This window comes from Rousettus aegyptiacus, unplaced genomic scaffold (genome assembly GCF_014176215.1).
Source record: "Rousettus aegyptiacus isolate mRouAeg1 unplaced genomic scaffold, mRouAeg1.p scaffold_m13_p_1, whole genome shotgun sequence".
Taxonomy (NCBI): Eukaryota; Metazoa; Chordata; class Mammalia; order Chiroptera; family Pteropodidae; genus Rousettus; species Rousettus aegyptiacus.
This window is the reverse complement of record NW_023416284.1, coordinates 35,552,476-35,570,430: the sequence shown is the minus strand read 5'-3', so window position 1 is coordinate 35,570,430 and position 17,955 is coordinate 35,552,476. Positions and strand designations below refer to the sequence as shown.

Sequence of the window (17,955 nt, the reverse complement as noted above, 5' to 3'; positions counted from 1 at the left end):
CTAGCTGCTGTGGTATGGAGGTTAAATTGAACATCCACATTTTTCTTCCTAAAAGTATGGAACAGTGGATTTAAGGAACATGCTCACTTATAACCTACTTTGACAATGATTTTAGAAAATTCTTCTAGGGAACTTTGAGGGCCTCTTCAGGTTGGCATGACTTCTGGCTAGCGTGCATTCAAGAAACCAGTAATACCTCAGAGGTACTTATTTATACTTTATATTAAAAATACACACCATCTGGGAGGCTGAGCTTCTGCCAGGTCAGGATTGTTGATTCCCCACTGTTTCTGTTGTCCTCTTCAGGACAGGAGCTCCCTCTGTATTTCTAAGTGGACTACAAAGACACATTTGGACTTACAGGCTGACCACGCAGATAAAGGAAGATGCACACAAGTTTAGGCAACAGCGCACTTAAGGTTACTTGGCAAACTTCCCATCAAGTGCTGAGTATCCCCCCATTAATTCACTCAACAGATATATATTGTACATCTACTGTGTGCTTATCACTATTATAGATATCGGGGCTAGAGCAGTGAACAAAACAGACAGGGTCCCTGTTCTCATAGATCTTACATTACAATCCCGTGATATCGCTGCTAAGTGGTTGCCAGCCTCAGGCTCTCCCTGGTAGCCATTCCCTCCTTTGAACAACTCTTCTGTTAGCAGTGCCTCTGCTCTTGTCACTCGTTGGTCCTAGCTTTGCCCCTGGGCCTCTCAGAACAAGTCTGAGCCTTTTTCCCTTTGTTAACTTCAAATGTTTGAAGATAGCTATTCTATGCCCCCTGAGTCTTCTCTAGCTAAATATTTCTTTTCTCTTCAAGCAGTCTTCAGAGAACTTGGTGTCCACACCTCCTGGTCACCCTTTGAACTGGTACTCTGGCTCATGCTTTCTTTAATACTTAATTCCTGCTGCCCCAGGCACTGATTCTTACACACTTGGATCCTGTGAATTCTTCTGTATCAGCCACCTGCAACCTCCCCTTCCTATTGCTTAACAAAAATGGCAGGACCTTCCTCCTATTGAAGAAAGAGCATCTTGTAAAATAATAATAAATATCTATATTGGTCTCTGTCAAGTTCCTAACACAGAATCCCTAAAATCTTGTCAATAGGAGTATTAGGAGAATCTTTTTTTCTAATATTTGGTCTTTGACCCCAGTTCCTAACACAGAGCTTTTAAAGCCTGTGGAATTTCCTGGGTGATAGAGCATCTTTTGTAATGAGGTGACTTTTGGGGGCCTCCTGGATGGCACCAGTCATCAGAAAGGCTGAAAGCTTGGAACTTTCAGCCCCATGTCCCATTCTCCAGAGAGAGGAGAAAGGTGGAAAATGGAGTTAATAATCAATCGTGCCTATGTGAGGAAGCCTCCACAAAAATCCCAAAAGAATGAGTTTGGAGAGGTTTTAGGTTGGTGAGCACATTCATGTGCTGAAGTGTACCCCAGCTCTGGGAGAGACAGAAGCTCCTGTGCCGTGGACCCTTCCAGACTTCACCCTATGTATCTCCTCATCTGGCTATTCATTTGTGTTCTTTAAAATATCCTATGTAATAAACCAACGATAGTGAGTAAACTTTTTTCCTGGGTTCTGTGAGCTGCTCGAACAAATTATCAGACCTGAGGAGGGGAATGTGGGAAATCCGATTTGTAGCCAAGTTGGACAGAAGTTGTGGGTGACTGGGAGACTCACTATGTGCAGTTGGCACCTGAAGTGGGAGACCGTCTTGTGGGACTGAGCCCTTAACCTGAGAGGTCTGTGCTAACTCCAGGCACTTAGTGTCAGAATTGCTTGCTGTGGCAAGCCCACACAGTTGGTCACAGCAGTGTAATAATTATTAGAGTAAAGGAAAACTGAGTTTTCCCCAGGAATTTATAAATATCCACAGTTGAGGGAGGTTTAGTTACTATGAAGTACCTATAAGTGGTATGTATGACTGGTACATTTTTCCAAAAAATTTTAAGTAAAGATTTTAGATATAACCAGCATCATAAATTAGCACCATCTTATAAAAGAGAGGACGTGATAATATCAACTAACTTAGAAGGGCATAATCTCAGTACTAAAAACTTGAATAAATTTAATATTATGAAAAACTAAGTTGTTCATTTTTTCTCACCTACCAAGGACCAGTGAAAATCTCATGAACCTGCAAGCACCACTATTTGGGAGCCGTGCTCCTGGGACCTCTATGTAGCACTTAAGAATTGCATTTAGCTGTAATCAAGCATGAAAAGCAGTGGCTTAAACAAATTAGCAGTTTTCTTTTATAAATGTAAATATAAGTTTAGAAATAGCCCCAGGTTAATAAGCTGCTCCATGATGCTATCAGGGATTCTTTATATATTTTTTTCTGCTCAGCAGTCTTTAGCATGAATTGGTCATCATTTGATCCCAAGATGTCTACTCTTTCTTCAGCAATGTGTAGGCACTGAGAAGTCTTGGTCCCAGGCAAAAACCTAAGTGAAATCTTTTGGGCCTGACCAACGGCTGTTACAAAGCTTTACCTGACAGGCCTTGGGGAAAAGCTGCTCACCTAGTCTGGTGAACAGCCAGCACACTGTGCTCTCTGAGGTGAGTTGCAGTCAAGGACTCCGGCTCCATCCTGGCCCATCACCCAGCCATGCTTTTATGCATATATACATCCCCAGTCCAGGAGGCCTCCTTATGGGGGGAAGGTGTGGGAGCCCTATCCATGACCTCTTTCAGGTGCTTCTGCTGAGACCACCTTATTGGGGCAGGGATAGGGGTGGCGGTGCCTTGATATTTCTCTGTACTCTCAGTATTCAGTACTTTTTTACTCCTAGCCCTTCCCTCTCTCCCTCCTTCTAGCCTCCTGGGTTTGTAAAATGACAGAGCCTTTTGTTTAGGGATCCACTGGCAGTGAGACAGTCCCCACATCTGCACTAGTCTACCAGACCCCCCTCCTCACTTGGCACTGATTTATTTAAGTTTCTCTTAATCTTTTTATAAGATGAAGAGTGAAAGTACAGAAACCTTTTCCCATCGTCTTACATAATGACTTACAGTAATCCCCAAATATTAAGTCTATAAATACTTCACATTGAAAGAGACAAATCTGAGGTTGTCATTTCTCTGTGGTTTTAGTCTTTAATTCCACAATTCTAAGAAAACTAGCAAGAAGAGAAACTTTGAAGCTGTGGGTGAAATTGGTAGACAATGGTTCAATACAGTCAACAGAGCCACTCAGAACAATTCATTTGTGCTCATGATTATTTAGAATCACGATAGCCACGATCTTCCCTTAATTCCCAGCCAACTTTTGTTTAGGCAGACCACTGGAGAGTGGGGAAACAATCAAATCACTCAAATTCCACAGTGGAATGCCTTCTGGTACATTTGGATATGGGTGTATTTGAGAAAAATGGAACATTAGAGGAACCAGCACTTTCTCTTAGTCTGTTGCTTATACTATCACAGTAAATGATTAAAGTCTTGACCATTACTTTTCATTTTCACTACTCTACTCAGACACCTGGCAACTCAACTCTCTCCAGCTCAGCTCAGCTCTTGACATGCAGGAATAATGGAAAGGGCGAAAGGGGTTGGTCGTTGAGTTTGACCTGCCTTTTAATGGTCTTTCTCCAGTGCCACCCTCAAAGGGGTTTATATCTTATTGGTCAGAACTATATCTCAGGGTCACCCCTAGCTGCAAGGTAGGCTAAGAAATACTCTTAAGCTGGGCACACTCTCACCCTCAATGAAACCAGAATATGATTTAGATAGACAACTATTATATCTTAGAGACCTTACTTTTAGAAAAGTTAATAGATGGTGGTTTGTCCATTGTCAGTTTGATTTCACTGGTTGGCATCATAGAAAGAATTGAGAACAAAGAATTCTGGCAGAAAAAAAAAAGATGGCAGTGGCAGTAACATAGTTTTTTAATCTCCCTGAATTCCCCCATAAAAATAGAGCAACTGAGTAGTAAAACTAAAAACTTATAGACAACATTCACAACAAAACTGGGTGACAAAGTATCACCCCAAACCCCAGAATTCATGTAACTGGAAACTACTGGCAGCTTGAAGATCTGAATGGTATCAGCGTTTTTCTGTAAGGGACAGAGGGAAGCAACAGGGCCTCTGAGAAATCTGAAAATAAGAGAACCCCAAAATAGCCAGCAGGAGCTCCCTGGAAAGTACAGAGGAGAACAGCAGCTGGTACTGTAGGGTGTGTATGTGGTGGAAAGTTTTTTATAACCCAGTTTGCAGCTGATAAGTGCAAAGGATCTAAAATAAAGCCTGAAGAAGCTGGAGCAGTCCAGATGCTGTGACCTCTCAAAACCAGACACAGTATCTTGCCAGAACACCAGAGCAAAAAATGCAGGGAAAAGAATACAAATAGGGTAGGCCAGCAACATTTGGGGCAAAGGAAAGGGAAGTCCAGATGAGAATGGGGATGAGGAACATAGCCAGGAGATATCAGAACATCTGAAGCCATATTTTTGCACACTTTATAAAAACATAGAAAAGGAAGCTGTAGAGCCTTGAATTTAGCAGAGTTATCCTGACTCACCCTTTCCTCCTAAATGTGTAGGAAAACTATTTTCCTGCTACCCAAAGGACTGCAGCCAAATCTCATAATGAAGTTATTATTAAAATAAATGAGAAGGAACCTCCATCATGAATGAAAGCATTCCAGAAAAACATGTCCACAAAACCAGATAAAAACTATAACATTTCAAAATGAGTTGAAGTAAATTAAGAAAATAGTAGAAGGAATGAAAGAAAATCAGAATTAGAAAGCAGAAATTAGGTAATAAAACTCAGGAAAGAATTGGAAAGAAAAAGGAAAACTCATTTCACAAATGAAGATTGAACTAGATGGATTATTGGAGTAACATAGTTTTTGCACAACAGATAAAGCCTTAAGGGAATAAAAAGTGAAAAGAAGGAAAAATTTTAATTCCAGAATGAATAAAGAGAAATCAAAGAAGTCAAGAGAAAATGGCAAATATAGAAGACAGGCAAGAAATATCTAAAGGTATATTATTCATGTTCCTGATGAAAGAAAAGTGTTAGGGAATGGAGGTGAATAAATGCAAATAACTATAATTAAAAAAACAACAACAACAAAAAAACTTCCCTGAAAAAATAAAAGGGTTTGAGACTGCTAATAGAGCACACTTCATACCTGGGGTAGTCAGCCCAGAAGATCAACACCGAGGCATAGTCTGGTAAAATTAGTGAATTTTAAAGAAAAATTTGAGGCATCTAAGCTAAAAGACAAATTCACTTATACAGGAAAGAAAGTCAGATTGTCATCAGACTTTTTGACAACAGCACTTTCTGCCGGAAGACTAGAGTAACAACATACCTAAGATACCTAAGGAAAGAAATGTTAGCTAAGGATTTTACATCCAGCCAAACTAATTTTCAGGTATAAAGACCACAGACAAAATGTTAACAACATGGAAGATCAGAGGGAATATTCTGAGGCATCTGCTAGGGAGCATACTTCAGAAAACCAACGTGGAAGGTGAGACAGACATGAAAGATGGTGAGCACTAAGTACATATTTCCTTTTGGAACTAAAACTAAATGATGATTAAAGGGGGGAGAATATAGTTTATAATGGTTATGTGCCTTTAAAATAAATATATACAGTATAACTAACAATGGAAGGGGAATGGGGGAATAATTATAAGGCTGAATAAACTTGTTGATTGCCTTATAGTTATTAACTGAGAGTGAAAGAATATTGCTTCAAATCAGATGCCGGAGAGAAAGGGGAGGAGGAAGTTATCAGATAAAGTCAATGCTGTTCATTGAAAGGACAATCAACAATAATTGCCCTCCCAAAATAGAGGGGATTAAAGGTATTACGGAAAGGAAATAAGTTTTTAAAAATACAAACCTTTTTAAATATTAAAAAAAGGAGAGAGCAAACAAATATATAGACCACACAGTGAAAAACTATGTGAAAGAGTTGAAATGTTCAAATAGATATGGGTGTGAATCCCTGCTTCACTTTACCTCTCTCTCTGCTTGACTTGCTCTGTAAAAGATTATGTATATAATAAATCTTGAAGGGCAAGTGTGAGAATCAAATTTTTATGATATGATTTCTAATATCCAAGATATAATAAGTGTTCAACGAAAGCAAGATCTCTAGCCTCAGCTAGGGAGGAGCAAAACTAGGACTTGAACACAGGATTGTCTGGTTCCAAAGTTTGTTCTTTCTCTATTGTGCTACTCAAGGTAGGATGTAGCCACTGAATGGTGGAATTATATGAATTAGAAGGAGAGATCCACAGGAAAGCTTCATGGAATATATGGCATTTGAAGATGCAGAGAATCCAGCTTAAGCAGAGGCATAAAAAAGCAAGATGTGTTGGTGAGGAGGTGAGGGTTATATAAGCAGATCGGTTCTTGCTTCTTATACCTGAAGTTATCATTTTCCCATGAACAACTTAAAAAACTAGAAATTGATAATAACTAGTTCTACTAGATGGATTAGTTGAGAGTTTAGGAGAGAGTTTAGGAGAGAGAATATCTAAAGATAGGGGCTGTGTACCTGACAGGAAGGTCCTGACAGCTAGGGCTCTGCTCTGCTGTACATTCAGAGCCTGGCCCATACTCATTGCTGAGTAAATGCTTGTGGCAAGTGAATTAATAAGGTAATAAATAAGATGAAGTTTTTCAAGGGTCTTTCAAGCCCTCTTCAGGTAACTGCATTTATCAATTTGCTATTTGTATCATTCAGGATAGGTTAGGTTATTCTGCAATAACAAACAACCCCACAACATCAGCAGTTCAAAGCAATATTTTATTTCTTGCTTGTGTTACAAGTCTGTCACAGATTGGCAGAGAAACTCTGCTCACTCTAGTCACTCAGGTCCCTGGGGTCAGTGGAGCCAACCACCAACTCGAATATTGTTTGTCATGGTGCCAGATGGAAGGTGAGCTCTGGTGGGTATCACAATGGTAATTAAATCTTTCACCTGTAAGTGACAATTCATTGGCCAAAATGGTCATGTGGCAATACCTAACTTTAAAGAAGGCCATGAAGTGCAATCCTATAATATGCCCAGAAAGTAGAAAGCTGAACAGTATTAATAGCTATGATGTTATATGAAAGGTTGGTAATGGGACTCAGTTTAGGTAGACAGAAAGAACAATGTACACTATTATCCCCTCTAACAGTTGAGGAAACCCATGCACTAGGAGGTTGAGTTACTTGCTCATACTAACCTACTATTAAGCAGGGAGCTAGCATTCAAATCTACATTTGTCTGACTCCAAAGCCTTTACCTATTGATTCCTAGGCACTGAAGTATGCATGTGAAAAACCTTAGATCCTGTCTCTTCCTCATACTTGGAGATGAGGCCCCAAGTGGTCTCACCTTTATAGATTTCATTTTACTGTCTCTGTGTCCCAGGCAGAAGGTTAAATCAGACTTCATAAACAACCTAGGTTGTTTATAAAAAGGAGAAAAAGCCACCTCTGAAGCCTGGGTTACATATGCTTTTAATATGTGGATTTTTCCTCGAGGATCTCCCTCTATCATCATTGCGCTTTCCTTTGAAATCTGACTCCCAAGAAACAAGCAGCAGAGGACAGCCCTTCCCAATAGCTAACAAGAGGTTCAAGGAGGGGGCATCGAAAAAGGGAGGAGCCTTATTTTCAATTGCTGAACCATTCAAATTGAGTTTGTTTAAAAAAAAAAAAAAATGACTTAGGTTTATCCTGGGGAGAATGTGTTCTCCATGCCCTTTTAGAAAATACCCAGCTGAGCTGCAACTAGAAACCAGGTTTTACGAAACTAAATGCTCCTCTAGTGAAAGAGAATTTTTCCATTTCAGTAAAATTAGTACCTTTGTGGAGAAGGCCGTGGAGAAGGCCACAACATCCTTTGATTTCACTTTCAGGCAGTCAAAGTAAAATCCAGAGAAATGAGGGCAAATCATTTTGCCAGATCTTCCTAAGAATCCCGATCCTTCAACACTATAGGCCATTTAGGTAGTACAGGCCTTATAACAGACTACGATTCCCAGCATGCCACAAGGTAAAACTTCGACACCCAGCATGCTGTACTTTGGAACTCCGAAACCCAGAATGCAACACTCCTTGGTTCTGAGGGGCGGGGGTGGGGGGGGGGTGGGGCTCGAGACTACAGTTCCCGGCATGCAGCAGCGCCGCCCCCAGTTTCTGGTGCCGCGCTGGACTCTGCTTCGGAGAGACCTTTTCGATTCTAGGGGGCGAGTCCTGGAGCCCCGGGACACTTTTGGGGGCGTATCTGCGGGGAAGTTCTGGCCCGTTGGACCTGTCCAGACGAAACTTCGAAGGGATGGGTTGGGGCCTGGACCGGGCCTCACTCAGGCGGCGTTTAGGGCAGCCCCGACGGGGTCCTCTTGGGGCCTTCCTCCCTTTGAACTGCGGTGGCGGGCGGGCTCACTGGCTCCTGCACCTCTCAGGGTAGGGGCCGCCATCACCATGGCCACGGCTGCGAATCGGCACTGCGCCGACGGTTCGCGGGACATCTTGTGGCGCGTGAGTGTTGCGCTCGCGGTGGCATGCGCCTGGCTGCTCCTGGGGTCGGGCTGGTCCGGCTGACCGCGCTTGAGCGCTGGGCTGGCTCGAGTGTAGCGTGGCGAGCGCGCGGGGAGGGGACCGCCTAAGGGACTGATTACAGTGTTGCGTGGGGCGTCCTGAGTGGAAGCTGTTTACAGGGTGGAAGGGGCGTGTTAGGGAAAGCCGGTTACAGGGTGTATAGATGCGGGACAGCCTGAGTACAAGCTTTTTACAGGGTGAGAAAGGAGTCCTGAGTGGAAATTGGCCAGAGCAGGAGGGTTGGCCTGCATAGGAATTGGGGCAGAGAATGGAGGAAGAGTCTATGCAGGGGTGGTGTAGCTAGTAGATGCAAAATAAACAACTTGTTGATTACTTGGGATAAGAAGTGTGAAGGAATGTCCAGAATTGGAAGGAATATGAATCTGTGGCTTTAGCAGAGGCTGGAGTTGGGAATTAGGGAAGCAGGAGAGGTATTCTTTGTTAAGTTAGGAATGTATGCCCTGTAGGGCCAGATGAGGAGGTAGGTACTCCCTCGATGAAGTTGAAGCTTCAGTTTTGCATCCATTCTGTGGAAGACAAATAGAAGTAGTATCCCTTTTAGAATAGTGCTTCTGCTCCAGTGGCACAGCTGTCTACCCGATATCCCAAGCTGAAAACTTCTGTGTCTTTAAGTCTTACTTATTCTTTACCACCTACATTATCAATCACTGACTCATTCCCTGTAGATTGCATGTCACAAATGTGGCTGCAGTTTTTTGCTTTTTGTTTTTTTTCCTTTTCCATTGCCATCGCCTGCCTTCAGACACTGACTATAGTCTTTGGCTTGGGCAATTGCAGTGGACTGCCTCCTGTCTCCGGTCTGGGTCTTGTTCCTCTGATCCATTTCATCAAGCCGCCTTACAAACAAAAGGGTGTTTTACTTTCCAAAATATAAATTCGAGTGTCACTTTCATGCTTAAAACTCCTCAGTATTCATTCTCTTATTCACTTATTCGACAGTAAATCTTGTACTTCTTAAATGGTGAGCTTTGGTGATTCAGACGAGAATATGATGCATTGGTCGCCCAATAAGGAGTGTATATCTAGTAATTGTAAACACAGTTACAATATACAGATGGCTCTCATTAAATGTATATATCTTTTAGATATTGATATATTTATCAATTAAACCTAGAGAGACAAGTATAAATTGCTGTAAAATACAGTCGTGAAACTAAATAAGGTGCCCTCCCCACCGCCTCTCCCCCACTCCCTGCCCTGCTCCCGCCCCTTCACCGCTGTGATATTTAATGTGGCACCTGACACTGGATTAATAGAAACATTAATTCACTGATATTACAAGATTCTGTAGTGGTATGTGAAGTTATTAAGAGTAACATTGGAGTTTACATACAGCTGCATGGACTCTGATCTGGGTATAAATATTAGTAATATATATCCTGTATGAAAAGATAGGATTTGCATAACTGAAATAGTTTAACTGACTTCATGATTGAGTGAATTTGTTTGTTATAGGTTTTGGGCTGGAGGATAGTCGCAAGTATTGTCTGGTCAGTGCTACTTCTACCCATCTGTACCACAGTATTTATAGTCTTCAGCAGCATTGATTTATTTCATCCTATACAGTGGCTGTCTGGTAAGTGATATTCAATTTGGAGAAAACATTTATAGGACCTACTTCTCAACATAAAAATTGCATTATGTTTCAAAAAAATTTTAAATTATTGCCTATATTGACATGGCCAAACATTCACTTTGGGGTAATCTTAAAGCATTCTCTTAACATAAACCACCTTTTCATTATATAATAATATTAGTAAACCTGTCAGACTGTGTATTATCACATGAACAAAAAAACCATTAGAAGATCATGTAAATTAAAACTCAATTTTTGTCTCTTTTTGACAGCTTTATGAGATTATCTTTTAAAGGAAGAGTACTGTTCCTTTATTTAAAAATTATGGATAGAAAATATGACATCTCTTTGAAAAAGCCCACCTAAAATTAAGAATATTTTATTTCTGTATTGTGGCTAATAATAAAGAAAGCTGAGAGAGAAAAGAAGGAAAGAATTAAAGACTAAGGAAGTTAGAGTTAAACACAAAGATTGATGAGAATCTGTCAGTTATTGCTATCTACTATGTGCTAGGCACCACGCTAATAACCTTAAGTATATTACCTCTTATTCCGACAACTACAACCCTGTGTAGTAGAGAGGTATTATCCCTACTTTATAAATGAGGAAACAGAGACTCAGGTTAAAGTCTCCAGAGACACACAGCTCAGTAACTGAACTAGAATTTGAACATTGGTCTGTTTTTCCACTATGCCACACTAGAATTAAAAAAATAGAGAAATGTTGCCAGAATAGGTTTTGAAGTCTTTAAAGTCTTGCCTAAATCTCAGAAGCACAAATATTCTTGAAATTCTTTTTATTTCCTCTCAACAACAATAATAGTAAGTTTCTTTTGCTTTGGAAAGTGGGAAGTGTGTTGTTAATTTAATTTTTCAGAAGGAAATGCCAAGCTTTGCTTTGTGGCTTTTGGAGAGATTGCTGCCAAAGAATTAAAGTCATGTTAAGTTTTTGTTGAGATATATCAGTCATTTCTGGGGTGAGTCCTACAGATCAGATGAAATTAAGCCATAAACTAGTACAGGGATGGCAAGTGTTTCTGTATCCACTTTGTTGGAATCTGCATCACTCATGGATCTTTTGATCTTGGCTATTTCTTCACAATCTCAGAGCATTATAATCTAGAGCCATTGCCAATTGTTCGGAATTGGCAATTTAGATAAAAACTTATGGCCATCGTATGTCTGTTTATTTGGCCAAGTATTCTTTAATCCTAATAATACTTTCTCTCCAGTCTCATAAATTGGATTTGATTCATGCCATTTTCTACATCAAATGTTGCTTGTCCTCTTCAACTCTTGCTTCACCTAGTCTTTTCAGAGAAGTTACACTCTTTCCTTACTTATTTCCAGTCACATGGATCAGTTCTTTGTTTTAGCTCAGTACAATGCTTAGATTTAATTGTGGATGCTTAATTCATTTTATTAATTTTAGTTAATGAATTATACTTTTAAAAATAATTGGTTTCATTACTAAGTGTTCATCTGTTCAGCAGACACGTCCTTATTTTTCTCATGATTTTAGGCATAATACATACATATTTTAAACTTTTGCCATAATTTTGAAATGGAATATTAATTGTGGAATGACTCTAAAATGTGAGTGAATTAGTATTTCACAGAGATATCATGTTTTGTTTTTTCATTTAGCTAATTTAGATGATTTATGGATTATGCTATTTACAGAAATGTTACTTTTTTAGCTATAGTAGCTAATTGGATTTATTAAGAGGCGATCCGAAAAATATTATTTACATTTTAAAAAGAAACTCTGTTGGTACATTACCAAATATGTACTTCTCTATTTCACATAATGTGATATGTTTACACGTGGTAGTATTTTGTCTGTTGTTAACATCTGGGTTATCTAGAAGAAATTCTAGTATGATTTAAGGGACCAGAGCTTGGTCCAAATAGCTCACATTGTAGTTCTTAAGTGGATGTCCTATAGGACATGTCAGCAATATCTGAATAAATTCTTAAGGAAAAGAAGCTTTTAAAATTAAAATTAGAGTAGTGGTTCAAACCCTTTTTCTATTGCAGTATACTGAATGTGATTACCTGACTGAGTGAACTTTACCAGTTCTTCTCTCTTGTGTTTTAGATTCTTTCAATGATTTATGTAGTTCCAGTGTAATCTTTTACCTCCTGCTGCTGTCAGTGGTAATAGTAATAATAAGTATTTTCAATGTGGAGTTCTATGCAGGTGAGTTTTTCCAAAGTTAATCATCTTAACATATCTGAATTTATTAAGGTCATACTCAATGCATTTTGTATATGAGTGTGTATAACAGGCTGTGTTTTGTGTCAAAGTTCTAAGTTTTACAAATGTATGCAGAATTGTATACTTTGAATGTCTTAAGATTCAAGTGCTAGTTTCTGTGTTTTAAAAAAATATTTAGACCTTTTAGGACAAATATATGATTCCCTTTATGAGGTACCTAGAGTAGTCAGACTCATAGAGACAGAAAGTAGAATGACAGTTACCAGGAGCTTTGGGGATGAGGGGATGAGGAATTGTTTAATGGGTGTGAAGTTTCAGCTGGGGAAGATGGGAAAGTCTGAAGATAGGTGGTGGTGATGGTTGTACAACATTGTGAATGTACTTATGTCACAGAACCATACACTTTAAAATGGTTAAAATGAATAAACTTTGTTAATGTATATTTTACACACAAAAAAATTTAGGTCTTTTAATGGTTCACAGCTTGTGCTAAAGTTGTGATTCAGCAGATGTATTATGAAAATAATGCCTTTATGGGGTAGGAGATTAGGACCAGGTGATTTCTTAGGTCTTTCTCAGATATAAAAGTCTGTAATTCTAAGATTTTCTTAAAAACTTAAACATATTTGTTTTGCCTTGGGAGAATCACCTGCTAGATTTCAGAGCTTTTTTACCCTCCTTAGTTTCTTTCCTCATTCTTTTTGCTTTTCAGATTTCTTGAGTCTGTCCTTAAGATGCATACAATAAGAAGCATTTTCTGACAGTACTTGTTTTGCCTATAACATTCCTCATTTTAGCTCTTCAGTAGTTTCTTACTTGATAAGAAATCTTCCAGATATTATAATACGTACATTCTTTTCCTTTGCTTTCCTAATCCCTCACTACTGGCTGATGGATCTTTTTCTGTTCAAACCATCAAACCGTGTTCACAACTCCTTGGCTTACTGCGTGTGCCCTCACACTGCCCCTTCTGGCATTTCTGGTGGAGAGGGAAAGGTGATAGCAGCCTCTTCTCCAAAGTGTGAAGCACCTAAGTCCTTGCCCTTCACTCTTAGTTTCCTACCTCCCCACAGTCTCTTCATTTTGAATATGTTAAAAGAAAAATGCCTACATAGATAAGTTAGGGAACCCTGTGCTAGCTGTTTCAAAGGTCAGCATTCCTCACCTCACCCATACTCACTTCCCCAGCTCACTTCCAGAAAACTTTGGATTACCATAGAGGTATTAGAAATTCCCATACAAGCATTTATTTTTGTATTCACTGTTGTCAGTATTTACCTAGTTTGTGGTTATTTTTCACAGATGGACTGTATAGTACCAATTTTGAAATGCTGAAATAAAGATAACTTGCTGGATGGCAAGCACTATCTTCTTAAAAATATTATTAATTTTTTTATGGCACTTAGGATAGTGCCATGGTAAGCTTTATTGGAGCTATCAGGAAATTTTAAAATGAAATGAAAAATGTTACTCATACTATACAAGATGACTTGTATAGTTTAATAGTTTAGACTTCTACAGAAGGTGCTTTTTATTTACATCAAATATTTTTGATATTTTGTTTGTTGAATTCATCAATTAAAAAAAACACTCTATACACGGTGCTCTACTAGATTTCATCTGTAGATTTTTCAGAGTTTCTTTTTTTACGTGCATCTCTTTTTATTCAATTTTTTTTCAAATTATTTTAACTGAAAAATTTTTACTAGGAATTTTTCTGTACTGTGTTTTACATTGACTCTGGGTTTCTTCCTGCCCTTTGGAGTATTTGTGCAAGGATGAGAGGGAATGGTGTAGGTCCTCCAAATTCATATGCTGCAGATTATAAAGCCATGTTAATGTGTTTCGTTTGCAGTTGTGCCTTCTATTCCCTGCTCCAGACTGGCACTGATAGGGAAGATCATTCATCCTCAGCAGCTCATGCACTCTTTTGTTCATGCTGCAATGGGAATGATGGTGGCTTGGTGTGCTGCAGTGATAACCAAGGGCCGATACAGTTTTCTTGTGGTTCCCTGCACTGGTACTAAGAGGTAATATTAAATACATTTTTCTTCTAAGGAATCTTGTTTAGTTACTAAGCCAAAGATGACTTGTATAATTTACTAGTTTATGGACATTGTTTGTTTTCTAGACTTGTACAGAAGGTGCTTTCTTTTTTTACATATATCATATGTTTTTTATATTTTATGTTTGTTGAATTCAACAATTTAAAAAAAAAACATTCTATACATGATGCTATACTAGATGCTGTTGGATTTATAAGAGTGATTCACATGTAGGCTATAAGTTCCTTAAGAGTTGAAAACAGGGGAATTAAACCGTGGATTCAAATAGATATAATAGAGACATAGGAATGTGTGAGAGATAGGTTGTAATGGGAAAAAAGTGAGCTGTGCAGGTAAAACCTGTGGAAGTTCAGAAAGCAGGGAAGATTCACACATAGCTCCTTGGAGGAAGTAGCATTGTTTTTTTCTTAAGAATTTGTTTTTATTAGAGTATAAGAGATGGGTTCGGATGGAAAATACCCCATATTCTAATCTTCCTGGTTTACTTTTTTTGGAACTTTTTCTTGGCACTGCTGCCTTGCTTGCCAGCAACTTCTTTAGGTCCACTGTCGACTAGCTTCTCCTTGGAGAAGTTCTTTTTCTTGGGAACACTCCTGTTTCCTTCCTCTCAGGATCACTAACTGGTTCCTCCTTGGGGAAAGATTTCTTCCCTTTGGGAAGGCTTCCATTGCCAGCTGTTTCTTCAGGATCACTACTAACTAGCTCCTCCTTGGAAAAAAGATTTCTTTTTCTTGGGTTTGGAGAAAGCAGAAACATGTAGGTCTTTCTTTCCATTCTCCTGAGGAGCCATGGAGGTGGCATTTAGGTTGGACTTTGAAGGAAGACAGTATGGGAAGAATGAAGAAAGATAATTTAAATAATTATCACTACCTTCTTCAGTAGAGTACTGTCATGATTTTGAAACTAATGTAGTTCTTATACACATGACATTGATAAAAATTGCAAGTTAATTACGACTTTAAAAATCAGAAATGATTACTTAAGTAATCTTAAGTTCCTGTTCTCCACTGACTTTAAAACATTGTTCATGAGTACTACTGAATACTTGATTTTCTTTCGTGCCCTAGCTATTATCATTTAAGGCAATTTTTTTCCCCTAATGGTAACACATTTTATTCAGTGAAAACTGTCCCTGTGTGGGATTGCCCAGTTATCAGAGACAACACAGAGAGAAGCCCAAAGTTGTAGGCATCTCTATCAGGTATATGTAGTTTGTTTATAGTTCCTCTTCATCCAGGTACAGTTTGTTAGCTTGTAAGCAGTTCTTATTACCACAGGAAACATTCTTACTCTTACCAACTTTCCGGAGAACAGAGCTAGAGAGTTAAATAAGGGTCAGAGCCTCATATGTCAGGGAAAAGAGTTTTGGTAATCTTTTGCCCACACTTACCTAAAACAAACCATTTTGTTAGAATTTTGGGCATTTCTTTAGTGATTAAGTAAGTCAAAGCTTTGCCTTTAGTAGAAATGGGGCCTAAAATAGTGATGTGTCCCTGACTGTTGAATTAATAACCTGACTTTTTCCCTTCAGCTTCGATAGCCCTGTTGGACAAACCTGCTTAAATGAGTATCACCTTTTTTTCCTACTGGCTGGAGCATTTATGGGCTATTGCTATAGCCTCCGGTATTTTATTAACAACATGAACTATCTTCCATTTCCCATCATACAGGTAAGCTGTCATTTGAGAATTACCTTATGTCAGAATTTGGCAGAGTTAAAATTGCCTTGGCAATTTCGTATAACTGGCCTCATCTAATTCAAAATAGAGTGTAGGACTGAGATTCTCAAAATGCCATTTGGAGAGGAGAGAGTTGTTATCATGAGACTTTAACATATATGTTTGAGAGCTGTAGCTGCCTTCCTTCTCCCTCTCTCAGAATACTGCTTTGCTCCGTTCTTTCCCTCCCTGCTAGGTAGTGGCAGTTGCTGTGACCTAGCAGGGCTGGGGGAGAATGAGGATGACATTCATGCAAAGTACCTCTGTGCAACTGCCACCTTCTTTTTGAACCTAAGAACTTCATGAACTTGAGGATGTGCAAGTAAGTATAGAATATATCAGTAACTGTCTCAAATCCTTTTTAGAACAAGGTATGACATGTATAAATAAAAATTTCAACTGACTTGATTGGAACAGTTTAAACTCTCTTAGTAGGTTTTTAAAAATCTGCTTAACCAGGTAGAAGCTGTCTCTGGAACTCAGAACCACCTACTTTGGCAAGAAAGAGAGAAAGAGATCGTTTGAGATTCTTACTGCAGGATTAAGGCTCTCCCCAGGCTGTTCCCACTACTTCCTGACTGTGCTATTATTTGCTTCATTCCCACTGTGCAGGCTGAGGACCGGGCTTTGAAGCAAAAATATTAGAACCAGCCCCTTCCCATTAGAACCCAATCTAGTGGGGAGAGAGGGATGTATAAACAAATCGTGTCATGAGAGTATAAAGTTTGAGAGTGTGGTAGTTTAGAGTTCTCTTGGTGTAGCTAAACATTTAACATGTCTGTTGCATCCATGGGAACAGTCTGATGAAAATACACATATAACAAGGAGATAGTGCTCACAGAAAAGGGTGTGGGCCTTATCTCCGTGCAGTCTGTAAGTGTATGAAGAAAAAGTCTGTTTTAGAAATTCTTATATCTTGTGAAGATGAATTAAAAGTAGGGTGGTAGCTTTGCCACTTCAAATCTTCACAAGGAGAAAAACTCCAAAATTTTGTATGGAAATATTCATGGTAAATCATGTTTGGTCCAAATGTAATTAAGAATATAGAGAATTAAGAAAAGAAAATATTCAAGAAAAATAAGATACTCCCAAATCTGTTGCTCCTCTGTGGACCTCAGTTGAAAGTGACCATTACTTTTACATCACAGATGTACAATAATGTAAACATAGGAGCAGTCTAATAATTGACAGTGCTAATAAATTATTGTTTACCACATATTGTCAAATTTGTAAAATTTGACTACTAAATTTTTTGTGATTTCTTTTGATAAAATTTTAAATTTGTTTTTATACCCCAGAAGTTTATTGTCTTATGGTACTATTCAGCTTTGGCTTCAGGTTCAACTTTGGCAGAATGTTGAATTTTAACATTTGGCTATTTGGTATTTGGCCAAAACATATTTTGGGGGCATCTCTTGTAACCATGAGTGTACAGTGGTGTTTGGTCTACATAGTTGGGTGTTGTTATCCAGACTAGGGTTGTTGATGCAGGAATTTTGCTGGATGGGTGCAGTAGAGTATGGAGGTAAGGATTTTGGCAAGAATAGTTGAAATGGTGGATTTTTGTGCTTCAGACCATAGTTTCTCATCCATCAGGTTCATAACCGTCTGTATTTGCCTTGCCGGGCACACTCTCTTTCCTAGAAGCCTGAGAGGGAAGAAAGACACTATACCTTAGCTTTTTTTCATTAGTCCTAAGAGCATGGTGCACAGTATAGTCTTCTCTCATGTGCTTTAAGTTGTTAAGGGAAGAGGGATTGATGGTCAGGAAATTACG

The 17,955-nt window shown here is 38.9% G+C and overlaps 1 protein-coding gene across 2 annotated transcripts in view; it reads left to right on the top strand.

Annotated features, from left to right (window-relative positions):
• The first annotated feature begins 8,178 nt into the window (after positions 1-8,178).
• NDC1 (NDC1 transmembrane nucleoporin) overlaps positions 8,179-17,955 on the top strand; it is a 44,351-nt gene continuing 34,574 nt past the window's right edge. The window contains exons 1-5 of one of the 2 annotated variants that reach the window (XM_036234254.1): positions 8,179-8,517; positions 10,054-10,174; positions 12,275-12,376; positions 14,250-14,424; positions 15,992-16,130. In XM_036234254.1, coding sequence (XP_036090147.1) covers positions 8,461-8,517; positions 10,054-10,174; positions 12,275-12,376; positions 14,250-14,424; positions 15,992-16,130 — 594 coding nt within the window. In that variant the 5' untranslated portion in view covers positions 8,179-8,460. The remainder of the gene's footprint in view (positions 8,518-10,053; positions 10,175-12,274; positions 12,377-14,249; positions 14,425-15,991; positions 16,131-17,955) is intronic. The other variant, XM_016120415.2, reaches the window with a different exon arrangement.